The sequence below is a fragment of the Medicago sativa genome, chromosome 8, assembly GCF_051527215.1.
Source record: "Medicago sativa cultivar Bolivia chromosome 8, Bolivia_mono, whole genome shotgun sequence".
Classification (NCBI taxonomy): Eukaryota; Viridiplantae; Streptophyta; class Magnoliopsida; order Fabales; family Fabaceae; genus Medicago; species Medicago sativa.
Window position 1 is genome coordinate 17447763 of NC_140756.1, and position 13233 is coordinate 17460995.

Consider the following 13233-nt stretch of genomic DNA (forward strand, 5'->3'; position numbering starts at 1 on the left):
AGAGGAAGGTACGACTTCCATCTAATCTTAGGAAGAGGGTTCTTTTCCATGGTTAGTTGAATGAAGTCACAACACTACTCTTACAGAGCCATCATTAAAGTTTCTCCACACTATGTGAGCTTTTGGTGGACTGTATAATTTTTCAAAACCAATGGCTGTATGTTAAATGAATGAAATCTATGAGTATTTCAATATTGAACATTGATTACATCTCGAATGAGAAGTTATTCTACATGTATACGTCAATTTAGAATTTGACAATCTTTATACAATTTGTCGACTCAGAGAGTATAAACCTTCAAATATCATCATTCCTCACTCAATATTTTTTGATTGTTTGCAAGTTTTTATTTGTTCAATTTTTAATTAAATCCAGTCACTAAGCAATATATTATTGCATGTTTTTATCGAACTTCTATAGTATAACTCATAATTTTTGTATAGTTTATTTGTTTTTTTCTTCATATCACAATATATAATTGCATCTATTTTGTTGAGATTGTCAAGCATCACCTTTTCGCAGGATACCAATTTCATAACCTTTTAACTATCTAAAGAATTCATAGCTTATACCTTTTTAAGTGTTTGTTTATTTTATTTGGTCTTTGACAAATAATTCCTTTTTAAGGTGTGAGGATGGGTCCTAGAATACACTTCTTCTTTATGTAGATTCACTTGCATTCAATGACCTTTGCATGGATGATGGATCTCAGGTTGTTTCACAAGCTTCCAAGCATGATTTTTACCCATAACTTCCTTGTCTGCATATACTTCTTGTAACAAATTGATACTATCCTTTCTCTCCATAGCCTCTATAAAATCCATAGACTCTGACTTTATAACTTCTTCAGCCACATTCAGAACATAGCTCATAACTTCCTCATCATACTATACCTAAGTCTCCTATATTGTACAATGTTCCTCCTAGTCCATCTCTTATCAATTGATAGTCTAGCCTAACCAATGATTGAACTATTTCTTGCATTGGTTGCGATTTTTCCTCTCTAATGTCATTGTATGAGACTCCGCCTTTCTCGTTCACTGTTTATGAATTGCTTCTTTTTAGACCTTTACAAATCATCCTCATTTGTACCTCAACAAATTTGACATCCCTTTTTTTGAAGCATTGATAAAAGATGATTTCATATTTCCTAAGCACAGTGGTATGTCAGTTTTTATCGAAAAATAAAATATCAAATCCATAGAGACTGCGTTTAGCTCAATTTATATTTTTAACACGGATTTTCTGAACAAGAGTTTATAAAGTTGTGTTGGGATTGAATTTCAATAACTATTCCTCATATGTTTCATCTTAATCGATTGTATATTTTTTATGCTTCAGATATAACTCCACCCTTTCCTCGGCGCACTTCTCTTGCTAAGGTTAACGACATGAGATCCATATAAACGACTGACTTATGATGCACAAGTGGAAAAATAGTCGATTGTTTCTATGACATAAGCTTGAAAAGTTATACATGAAGATAGACCTACCCACGATTTCTTGGGTGATAACACCTATACATAATTTAAACCATGTCCTTTCGATATCCAGATTTACTCGACTAAACTAAATCAATAGATCAATTGCGGAACACTGCATCGTTGGCAAAACATTAAGAACATATTTAAACTAAAATTATATTGAATATATAAATCATATACAACGATCCAGATCAGGAGTACTACATAGATTCCTAGCTATTTACATCCAATCCCAACACAAAAGCGAGTTTAGTTACACATGAGATGCATGACTAACACAAAGAGAGTTGATAGATGTTGGAGAAGCATCAACACGCTTGTCCCCAAGCTTCCCTACTCCCTAGCCCTCCAATGACTTCCTTTCCTCTATGCACTCAGTCTCTCTCTACAATGTTTCAAAATTTACAATGGATTAGTTTTTCCAAAATGAAATACGAATCTATTTATATAGGCTATGAAATCTTAAGTTCGCTAGGCAAAGTCAAGCTCGCCTAGCGAGCCGAGGTTTCTTTAAAGGAGGAAAAAATCAGTTGTCTTCAGATATTTTTCTTGAACCACCTGAGTTCATTTAGTGGACCAAATCTCGCCTAGCGAACCGCTTTTGACTTTTCCTTTTGGAACTCCCTGTTTTGGCTCGCCTAGGGAATCAAGCATTTCCCAAACTGTCTTTATGATGTTTGGCTTGGCTTCTGACACATGTGATTTCATTCTTTTGCTTGGTAGTGGTGTAGTCATTCTCAAAAACCTATAAAAATGTATAAAAAATAAATGTAATAACTTTCTGACGCAGTTTACAAATATAAATGATATTTATATCACATTGAAATTTTTTTTATTATGAAAATAATAGTAATTTGACATTTATTAAACATCTTAATTCTTCAACATCCAACTTGTAGCCCTTAACACCATTTAGATAACTAATGAAGACACACCTCGCAGTCCTAACCTCAAGCTTGTCGTGTCTGACCTGAGCAAACACCAAAGCCTCGAATATCCTCAAATTAAAGTAGTATGTCAGTTTACCACTCCAAACTTCCATAAGTTTCTTGAAGTCCAAAGTTGGCGAAGGACGTCTATTACACTGTAGTGCTTGCACCTCCACCCCATAAATCTTAGGCATTTCATCTCCCCAAGGTATTGGTTTGGGATCTAGAAGTATGCTCCTCATCAAGGTTTCAAGTTCGATTTTCCCCGATGCTAATTTGAGTGGGTTAATTTAGCTTCTACGAGAAAGAAAGAAAGAAAAAGTGAACGGAACTCATATATCTTGTACCTTGCAAATAGGGGTGGGAATAGGTCAGGCCGTCCGACAAGGGCCTACGGCCTAGCCTATTTAAAGTCTAACTCGGCCCAACTCGTTTATTAACAAGATCAGGCTCAAGCTTTTTATAAGGCCTATTTAATTAAACAGGTCAGGCTAAGGCTTGCAAAAAAGCCTATAAAGCCCATCGGGCCGGCCTATTAAGTTTTTCATATATAATATATCTTCCATTATTGATATTTTTGAAGTTTTTTTTTCATAAACACAAGCCTTCATATGATTGGTTATTTAGTAGCTGATATATTGGTGTGATTAGACCTTCGTAAGAATTCATTATTTAGTAGCAAACATATTTGTGTGCTTTAGGCCTTAATAAGTTTTGACCTATTTAGGAGTAGGCTTACATGTGTTGCCAGACCTTAACATAAAATAGGCTTTTAAATAGGCTTTCAGACTTCATCAAGCCTTTAAAAAGGCCAGGCCAGACCTCGAAAATGAGCCTATGACGGATAATAGGTCAGACTCAGGCCTAACATTTTTGAAGTAGGCCAGACTTAGGCCTTACAAAGTCCGGCCCGGCCTAGCCCATTTCCACCCCTACTTGCAAACCACTCCACCTTTTAGATCCAAGGTCTAGAAGTCATCATTCCTCCTGTAGCTTTTGAAGCTCCTTGGTCCGAATCGAGGTTTGAACCTCATCCAAAGCAATGGTTCACTCGTTTCCATATAAAAAGTATCATGGAAATTCTCAAAGGACTAAGTTGAGTAGGAGTAAATCTTTGTCTTCATCATCAAGCTTCACATCAATGTTCTCTGAGTCGTCAAGAATTTTATTGAAATCTACTAGTTGCTCCACAATCAATTTTGACTCCACCACCTTAAATGTGTAGAGACGTTACTCTTTCAAATGAGTCACTATAAAACATTGCGGTCTCTCACAAATTTATTAGGCATCTTGAGCCTTTTCTTCTTTGTTTTCGTTGAGCATTGCTCATTAAGGGATTTAATATGGGAGAGAGAGCTACTTTTACCCCCCACCCGTCCGGAAATGCACATACGGATGGAAAAGAAACATAATTTTTGCTCCGGATGCACCATCAGAATGTGAGAATGACTATGTTTTTTTCCCCGCCCGGATGAGTACATCCTTTAAGTGTGAAAAGTTGCGATATACGAAGAAATGGTCACTGCATTTTTCCCTGCCCGGACGAGTACATCCTTTAAGTGTGAAAAGTTGCGATATACGAAAGAAATGGTCACTGCAGTGGGTTACAGAAGATATTATTTTTTTTTGAGAGAAGATATAAACAGTGGTACGAAGATTTGGGAATATGGGAGAAAAAAGAGAAAACTGAGTGAGGGATCAAGGCTTTGAGAGAAAATTCAGATGATGAAAGTTTTGGACATTGTTGAATGTTCATGTTGAACATTGAATTGAACAATATCAAGGATTTTATTTTCTTGCAATCTTGATCCGAATTCTTTGATTGATAGTAGAGGAGTTGGTCCCTCTCGGAAACATAGATATCTTTTTTGGGCCAAATTCTGTAGTCAATTCTCGCGTGCTCTCCTCCTCCCTTAATCTTGCAATTATTTGAGCAAGTTTGATCTTTCAATAGTGTATGCATGATGGTGATTTTGTATGTTTAACCCCACGGTACATAATCTGTGTTTCTATCCTAAATTTGACTTCTGTATATTTATGTTTCTGCTATCAACGGTTTTCTGGTTTATAACATGTCTGCATAATTGCAATTCTGGATTATGCATTGCTGTTTTACTGTCATAGCGTGTAAATCACGGCCATGCACAATCTGATTTATGTGATACTGTTGCGTGAATGTTTCTGCTTCTGTGCAAGTTTCTGGTTATGCAGCTGTCTGCTTGCACTACCGCTGCTACATTAGTGTTTCGGTAATTCTGTACTTTTACTGATTTATTTGTAGTTTCTGTTTTTTCATTTCTTGTTGGAGGCAAAACTGTTGCAATACTAAACATATTTGAAGCTAAAATCTTTGAGGCAGAAACTAAGATTTCTATTGAACAATCATTTGCAAGATCCTTTGTTAACATTTTCAAACATTTTATAAACTTACATACATTCTTCTAAAAATACCAAGTAGCTGTTACAACTTAAACTATGCTTATGCTAAGTACAACTACACACACACACACACACACACATCTATCACAGTCACACAAGCCATAAAACAAGGCATGCATAAACAAGGTTTTAATCGGTCGACCTACAATTGTTAACATTGTGCGAAACTACATCCAACTATACCTGATGCGGTTGCAGTTGTAGTTGCGGTCACAATTGTGTCGCATTACGTTATTTAAAACCTTGTAAAAATGCATTTTCAAGCCCAAGCTTCTCCTCTTCCTTCCCTAGTATTTACAATGGCAAGACTTGCAGGCTTCTTAGATGGCTTGCTCAATTGAAATACCGGGTGCCTGCATAACTTGCGCACGCCGTTTCTCAATCGTGACCAATGTTCGCTGTCATATCTTCGTCGATAACTATAACTATTTTCTAAAGGACCACTTTCGTATCTTGGAGTTACGCCATCACTTGAAAAAGATCTGAATACCTCGTCTCGATTCCTTTTTTCCTCGGAGCTCCGAAGTTTCTCTACACTCCATTCTATTCTTCCTAAGGTGGAAGTCCTTGAGAATTTTCTTTTGGTAGTTGATGAGTTTTTGTCACAAGCATCCTCAATTTGTTCACATGGTGACTCCTCTTTGTTGAAGTTGAAAGGAGGAAATTCATCATTGCAGGAGGCAAAGTCCATGCTATGTGAGAGCAATCTTGCATTATCAATCGATTCTTCTCTTTCTCGAAGCGTCTTCAAAATCAATGTCTTTAAGAAGTTCATAACTTGTACTGCATGAATCAATGCAGTTAAGGGGTCTGCCATCTGGATTTCACAAGAAAGTTTGTTCTTAGTACTCGTATTTTTCATTTCACTTTTGGAGTATGCAAAATTGATTTTAGAGATATAGAGTTGATTTTAACATGCTTGTATATTTTCGAGTAGAATTTCCATCGAATTTTTCAGCTTATTATAGTTCACCGATATGCCATGCTAATTGTACAAAATATCAGGGTTGTCTAAAAGCAACTTGAATTTGCTACTGTTGTGTCAAACCATGAAATATGAAATTTAGATGCAAACTCAGATAATAAATTGGTAAATGAGCGAAACGAGATTGGTTTATGAATAATCAACCAGAAACATTTCTGGTTTTAAAGAAAGTAAGAAACGAAAACAAATATTATTTTCTTAATATGATATTGTTAACAAACCTGTGTCATGTTGGGCGCGAAAACCATAGCTACGTTGCGCGCATTCATCTTATTGAACTGTTCATTTTCAACAACATCGGCCATCAAATTGATTGCCCAGTCAAGAAGAGCAGCTTCTGTGGAAGGAAGTAACTTGACAAGGTTAGTACAATCATCTTCTGTGTTGCATTGCATCACTTGCTCCGGTGTGAGAGAATCAAGTACACCAGTTGGAAGCTCTCTAAACCAGGCCTGAAATAGATAATGATAAAAAGATATGACAAGGTAGTTTCGTTAACACCAGTTTGAGAAAAATAATCAACTTATTTAACAGCAAAAACTCATTAATGCAGTTGTACTTTGTTTTCGATAAGAAAAAATGTCTTTAACTTACTATATCTATTAGAACAGCAACCAGGTTGAAAAATAAAAAGATACGGAAAAACACAAACAGAGAGCACGAGATGTTTGATCACGGACTTCGGCCATTTATGCATAGGTCTCCAGCTGTAGAGTGGATGCAGTACCTTCCTATTAATCAAACTTAGTGTTTTATGTTATAGTTTAGTTTACAAGATTACCCTTGAGCAACCTTCCCCGCTCAGACAAACTGCCCACTTATCAGTAAATTATGAGCCATAGCCAACGCATACAAAATTTTAAGGCATCGTCTACACTCTTTCCAAATAATTTACAAGTTACGCAAATAACCGAAAGGCTTTGGAAATGTTAAGCATGAGTTCAGTCAAATGAATTTTATAGGAGTTCGTAAATACCTTAATCAAGCCGGATAAACAATGAACATCGATTCCATGTGGCACTATCCCTTTGTTTAACTGATCTCGAACGAATGCTTCTTGGCTATTCTCAGCAGTAATGCGGAATATTCCTTCTGCCTTCATCCATGGAAAGCATGAAATTAGACCTTAAAATTCACATGTAACTATTATCAAGCCAAATGAATTTGACAAATACGACAACACAAATTACAGAACATACTTTAAGGCCTCCTTCAGAATACAATTGCTTTTGCATCCTTAGAAGAATTGTTGGAACACTGTTCCCTCTATCATCATAAGAACACTGCATTGACTTTGCAGAAACTCCAAATACCTTCACACTGCATCATTTAAAGACGGTATAGAACAAAATCAAAGAGAGACAATATGAGAGAAAAATACAGATAATCAATCAAGGACAATCTGTTATTGCAGCCACAAATCTGACAAACTAGTTTTGTTTCTTCGTAAGTTGCAAAATGCAAGTGCTGAAAACCTTGCATTGTATTTTGAGTTGGAAATGCAGACATGTTTACAAACTATCTACTGCCGCTTAGCAGCGTCTGAACTCCGTTTAACAGTGTTTTCCATACATAATAGTCAGGATTTAAACCTCTCACCACTAGCTTAAGGTGTCCGAGTTCCTTACCACGCAGATTAACATGTCGAAAGAAATGCATGCATAGTAATTTACTTTCAATTACATAAATTTAATCCTGTTAATATCTACATCAGCTTAACCATTCTACCATTTTATTATAAGTACAATAAAAGATTCATAGGTTAACTGAAGCAACCTACAAGAAGAAATAAAGCATTTTGATGATATCAATCTACTACATAAAAAGCCTAAAATTTTCTTAAGGGGAATCTTCATACTTTATCTAATTTCAAGGGAATCATTCATTCAGAAACTCACAAATTTTTTGATGTGACAATTAACACTGAGTAGATAAATCATCCAGAATCTTCTATACCAGAGACACAAACAAATACTAAACATATATGATTAAAACATTGACACACACACATACTAATCCAAAAATTCTAAACAAAATTGAACAAAACATAAACTAAAAAATCTACACAAAATTGAACAAGACATAAATTAAAAATCTAAGCAAAACATAAATTGAAGAATCTAAACAAAATTGAACCAAATTACATAAATTTCATGTTCTATGAACAACATAGATATAAAAAATTTACCTGGCACTAGGTACCCTTGTAGGAACCTCAGGCTGAAACTCAGAAGGCAAACCAAGAAAACCATTGAATCTATCAAAAGTAACATGTGACACGTGTCTCACTTCGGTTGGCCAGCTAATATCCAAGGAAGAAACATCTTCCCTCTCCACACTGCAAGTTACAATAGATTTCTTTAGAGCAGCAACAACTATATCCAATATTGCAAACTGGTTTTGATGATTGTTGTTGGATCCTTTTGTGAATTGTCTTGAAACATTGTTGCTTGAATATTTCTCATATTCCTCATCATCATCATCATCATCATTGTCATTGTCATCACTTTCTAGTTCTTCTTCCTCTTCTTGTTCTTGTTGTTCATCTTTCTTCTTGTTGATGGTTACTTGTGCAACAGGGTTGAATTCAGACACACTGAAACCAGCTATGTTGCATGATTTTGATCGAAAAAGGCGAGTCATTTGAGTTAACTAACAAGAAAAAAAAAATGAAGGGTTGGTCTTAAATAAAGCTGAAAGGATCTGAATATTTTAAGGTGAGGTAAAACACAAAGAGGGTTGGTTTGTTTTTGTTACTTGAATGAAAATGTGATATGGTTTTGGTTAAGTAAAGGTTGTGGTGAAAAATGGAAGAAGGAGGAATTGAAAGTAGAGAGAAAATGAAGAGTTTGGTTGAGAGGGAAATTATGAAAGACAATTGGATTGGGTGGTAAGATGGTAAGATTGATGGAGACATAAAACATGATGTTGGTTTTCTTTTTGTTTGTTTTAGGATCATGTTGGTGGGAAGAATAAGAAAAGTAAAGTAAAAGGTAAAATGATCAAGGGAGAGAAAATAATCTAGTCCTTAAGAAAAAGACTTGTATAAATATTTTTTTAATGTGTATAATATGGTGCTAAATTAAGTGGTATTAACAATGTGGTGTTAGAAGAGTCGGCAACATGACTTTCCGTCGAAAAAAACTCTAGTTTAACTTTTGGAGTCGCCCATTTGATATGTAGTCTAGCTCTCGTAAGAATAAAAAATTAAATGTTATGTGTTACCGACTTGAGGATTAGTCTCATAGTGAATCCAAAAAGTTTAAATCGTGGAGGTACATTGTGCCCTCTACTGGAGGTCACAGATCCTAGGTTACCGTAAACAATATTTTTTTTTTGGGTACATAATTAAGTGGTATCTACACAAATAATATTGATATTGTGATAAGATATGCACAAAAAAAGAGTAACCAAAAAAAGATATGAACAAAAGATTTTATTTTTTTTTGGTACAAGAAACAAAAGATATTATAATTGCAACTGAAGTAACTTCTAAATTCATTGTATTGCAACTAGAATTTTTAAATGGATTTCATACTTTAATTGCGTCACATAATTATAGACCTCGGTCTTCTGATCTAATATTGATGGGATCGAAATTTTTTAAAATTAATTTGGTAGTTGGGTTATTTGAACCGCCCAATCTATCATTAATAATCAAGATGTTTACTCAGCATAATTTTACCAAACTTCTAGTCTAGTAATGTATGATCGTTCGATCAAGATTAAATGTTCCAAAAAATAAACAGATTTTGATATTCTTTAAATGTGAAATTATCTAACTTGAGATCTATGTTGTTCGATCGAGATCAGATAGTCAAACCTCAATCAAACAGTCACAAATCCTCTAACTGCATAAATGCATGCAATGGTGACAGCAGGCTTCTGGTTCCATAGGTTTAATTAAAAACTAAATATCATTTTCAATATGAATATTTGTTAGTAAAGTAATTGGTTAAGTACACTGCACACATGTGTAAGTTCATTGATCGATTCTGAGCATAAATTTAAGTGTCTCTTCACTAGATCCAACTTTCATAAACATAAACATTTTTTTTTCTATAGAAAAAATTGGCAGGTAAATGAGTGAGTTGGCTAGCTCGTGACATGAGAGAGATAGGCAAGGACAAAAAAAACAGTGAAAGAAGACGTGAGAGTGCGTGTATTTTTGTGAGGTTTTTAGTGACATGTTTTAAGGCTATTAGATACGTGTACCCATCACACATGACACATACTTGCTTAGGAGTCAGATTTCTGTGTGTATGATTGATACTCTCTTGTTTGACTTCATCACTATATTTGTTACTAATTGTTACTGATGCATTGAAATTTGAGGGACTAAAAAGTATGATACCTTACTTTCCAAGTGAAGTATTTGGAAATTGGAATCAGTGATGAGCTATGTGATATTTATGATCTAGAAGAAGTTACCACTTTCTCCAACTACTAAATGCTACTCCCTCCGTCCCTATATGTAACCACCCATTTGATTTTATATTTATCCCTAAATGTAAACCCCTTTTCAAATTGCTAGATGCATTTATTATTTTTTTTCCTAAACATGCCTCTAATTAATACTACTAACTTGTCTTGAAATATGTAAACTCAAATTTAATACACATACAAACAAATGACAATTTGGTAATATTAACACACAAAATAGACACATTAATTACACTAACAACTTTTCTTAAAAAATGTGAAAAAGGCAAAGGGGGTTTACATATAGGGACGGAGGGAGTAGTATATTCCTTTCTCCGTTTACAAAGTTACCTTGTAATGCGAAGATAAATTAACTTATTTAAATTGGTTGGTACCAAAAAGAATCGAATATAGGATTTTAATGATGAGCACACTAAGGTCTTAAGCCTCAAGAAATAATGTTCTTAGTATCAAGATTTCCTGCCACAATGATTTCACTCCTCACCAATGCCCACATTTCTGCTAAGAGAAAGCTTTTAGAACTGACTAACCCAAAAATCTTTTATAAAACGACCATGATGATCACGAATAAGACCACCACAAGCTGAAGCTCCATTAATAAAGAAATCAGGCAAAATAATTAAATATAAAAAAAAATGACACTAAATAATTGGACAATGAGTATGTACTCGATCATAACACCTGTGTGACATATCATTTGGTGATATTAATGACATTGGTCAACCACAATGTCACAAGTGACTTCTCTCTCTCTCTCTCTCTCTCTCTCTCTCTCTCTCTCTCTCTCTCTCAAGGTTTGCGACATTGTGTTAAGAATCCCACATCGGATAGGAGATGATCTGACAATGTGTTTATAAGTGGGGTAATCCTCACCTCACAAGCCGATTTTGTAAGGATGAGTTAGACCCTAAATTTCAACATGGTATTAGAACCTCTTCAAGATCCATTGGACCACATGCTATCAGGTTTCCGCTATCGGACCACCCACCACTTATGTCCACGAACCAAGCCCAATAGTGCTGGTTGTGAGGGGGTGTGTTAAGAATCCCACAGATTGTCTGACAATGTGTTTATAAGTGGGGGCAATCCTCACCTCACAAGTCGGTTTTGTAAGGATGATTTAGACCCTAAATTTTAACACATTGTGGTTGACCAATGTCATCAAATATTATGTCACTCAAGTGCTAGCCCTAAAATACAAGAGTATTCATCTTATATAAATATTATACTCCTACTACATATGTCTCAATATCGTAAGGCTCAATTTGTAAACTTTATTAAGTAAACTACCGTATATAATGATCCACTTATGATTTACAAAGAAATATACTACTTATAACTTACACATCAAATAACTACCCACACCTTATTCTCTTGGATATGGTTGGAGATGTCTCAATTTTCCACATGATCACCTAAGAATATAGTTAAGTCACCTCTTCACAAATCTCTCTATTTATAGGAGATAATACTGCTCTTATATTCATGCATAATTTTGTACGTACATTTTCAGCTACGATCCCTTCATAATAGTGAAATTCACAAGAGTCAAGACTCTAGATACATTCATTCACCTCTTAAATTGTATCTCTTAAAGTTTGTCTATTTACATCAATATTTGGAAATTTTAATTGATTTTTCAACAACAATAAATTATAATTCAGATTGAATTTGGAAGTATTATTATTATTAAAGAAATGATGAATAGTAAGGGCAATATCTCTATATGAAATCTTCGATCTTTTATGTCTTGTGAATAATTCCTTCAAAAAAAAAAACTGTCTTGTGAATAATGGAAGTGTTGGAGTTGAAGGCAACTCTATTATCCTGTTTCGTCACGTTTTCATGAATTAATGATAAGGTACTTGTGTCATCTTATATTACCACGAATTTCCTTTATGTATACTTATGTTGTCATGGAACATTATATAGTTTTGATATGATTAATACACATGACTTGTTGGTCTTTTCAATTGAAACTATTATATTATTGGTTTGGATTTATTGAAGGGAAAAAAAATGTACCTTTGGTAGCACTTCACATGCCAAAGAATGAAAGATACCCAACCTTCAAACGGAGGAAGAACAGGTTGTCAAGGAAATAAAGTTGAAGAGAACAAATTTCAAAAGTAGGATGATCCATTCACGTCAATTTTGCTATGCTTTATGTTTAGATTATTAAACATTCGAGAAAAAGAAAGCTTTTTCAACATTATTATTGTTGAGTATGACTCATCATATTTGATAATTATGTGGAGAGAATTGTAATATTGTAATCTAGCTAGATCTTTATGTTTAAGTAAACTTTGTACCACATAATTCTTATAATTTAGATTGAGTCTAACTCAACAGTTATAAAATTGGTCTCTAAAGTAACTGACGCAAACGAAAGTAAGGGTCAGCAAGCGCTAAACCTAAAAGATAAACAGACAAGTTGCAAACACAAACTTGTCAAAAGGGTTTCCGGAATCCACCGGAAAATAGAGAAAAGTTCTCTGTAATTTGATTGAATGAAAAACTGTCTCTTAGGCTACAACTATTTAGTTTAAATACTACAAAAATAACAAAACCCTAATGAGCCAAAAATCCAAACAGAAAACAAAACAGAAAAATAACAAAAGCGGGCTGAAATATTAAAATTCCGTTTTGGGCTTTTAGAGGACTTCGGATGACTAAAAATTCACATACATCATGGCAAAGCGATATGTTCTACTCGTGGGCTGATTCCATTTTCGAAAAAGTATATTTCGAGTCACTTAAACACCGAATGCCAAATCTGCACTATTCCTACTGAGCCTTTTTTGTGCACCACTTCATCTTCAATACGCGCAGTTAGTCGTCTTACATCAGTAACAATTCGTCATTTATAAACACATTGTCAAGTCATATTATTAGATATAGAGCTCTTAAGAGTAATTTTAATTCACTATATACACTACTACAAAACAAAAT

The 13233-nt window shown here is 34.5% G+C and overlaps 1 protein-coding gene and 1 long non-coding RNA gene across 2 annotated transcripts; one reads left to right on the plus strand and one right to left on the minus strand.

The window, feature by feature from the left end:
* Positions 1-4763: 4763 nt before the first annotated feature.
* On the minus strand, positions 4764-8727 carry LOC146897451 (rho GTPase-activating protein 3-like). The gene is made up of 5 exons (XM_085731937.1): positions 8027-8727; positions 7038-7158; positions 6815-6934; positions 6060-6290; positions 4764-5670 (listed from the first exon to the last, which is right to left on the minus strand). Exons 1-5 carry the CDS (start codon positions 8479-8481, stop codon positions 5113-5115), a joined length of 1485 nt encoding a protein of 494 aa, XP_085588063.1. The 5' UTR covers positions 8482-8727; the 3' UTR covers positions 4764-5112.
* A 3339-nt stretch (positions 8728-12066) lies between these two features.
* LOC146897452 (uncharacterized) lies at positions 12067-12565 on the plus strand. Its single transcript, XR_015023280.1, has 2 exons — positions 12067-12142; positions 12292-12565. It is a non-coding gene; the product is annotated as an uncharacterized LOC146897452 (long non-coding RNA).
* The last annotated feature ends 668 nt before the right edge of the window (positions 12566-13233 follow it).

Coding starts and splice junctions, on each gene's coding strand:
- LOC146897451 (XM_085731937.1), bottom strand. CDS start 8,481: ATGACTCGCCTTTTTCGATCAAAATCATGCAACATAGCTGGTTTCAGT. Junction 6,935..7,037: donor ATTCTGAAGGAGGCCTTAAA/GTATGTTCTGTA, acceptor CCATGGATGAAG/GCAGAAGGAATATTCCGCAT. Junction 5,671..6,059: donor TCGCGCCCAACATGACACAG/GTTTGTTAACAA, acceptor TGTGAAATCCAG/ATGGCAGACCCCTTAACTGC.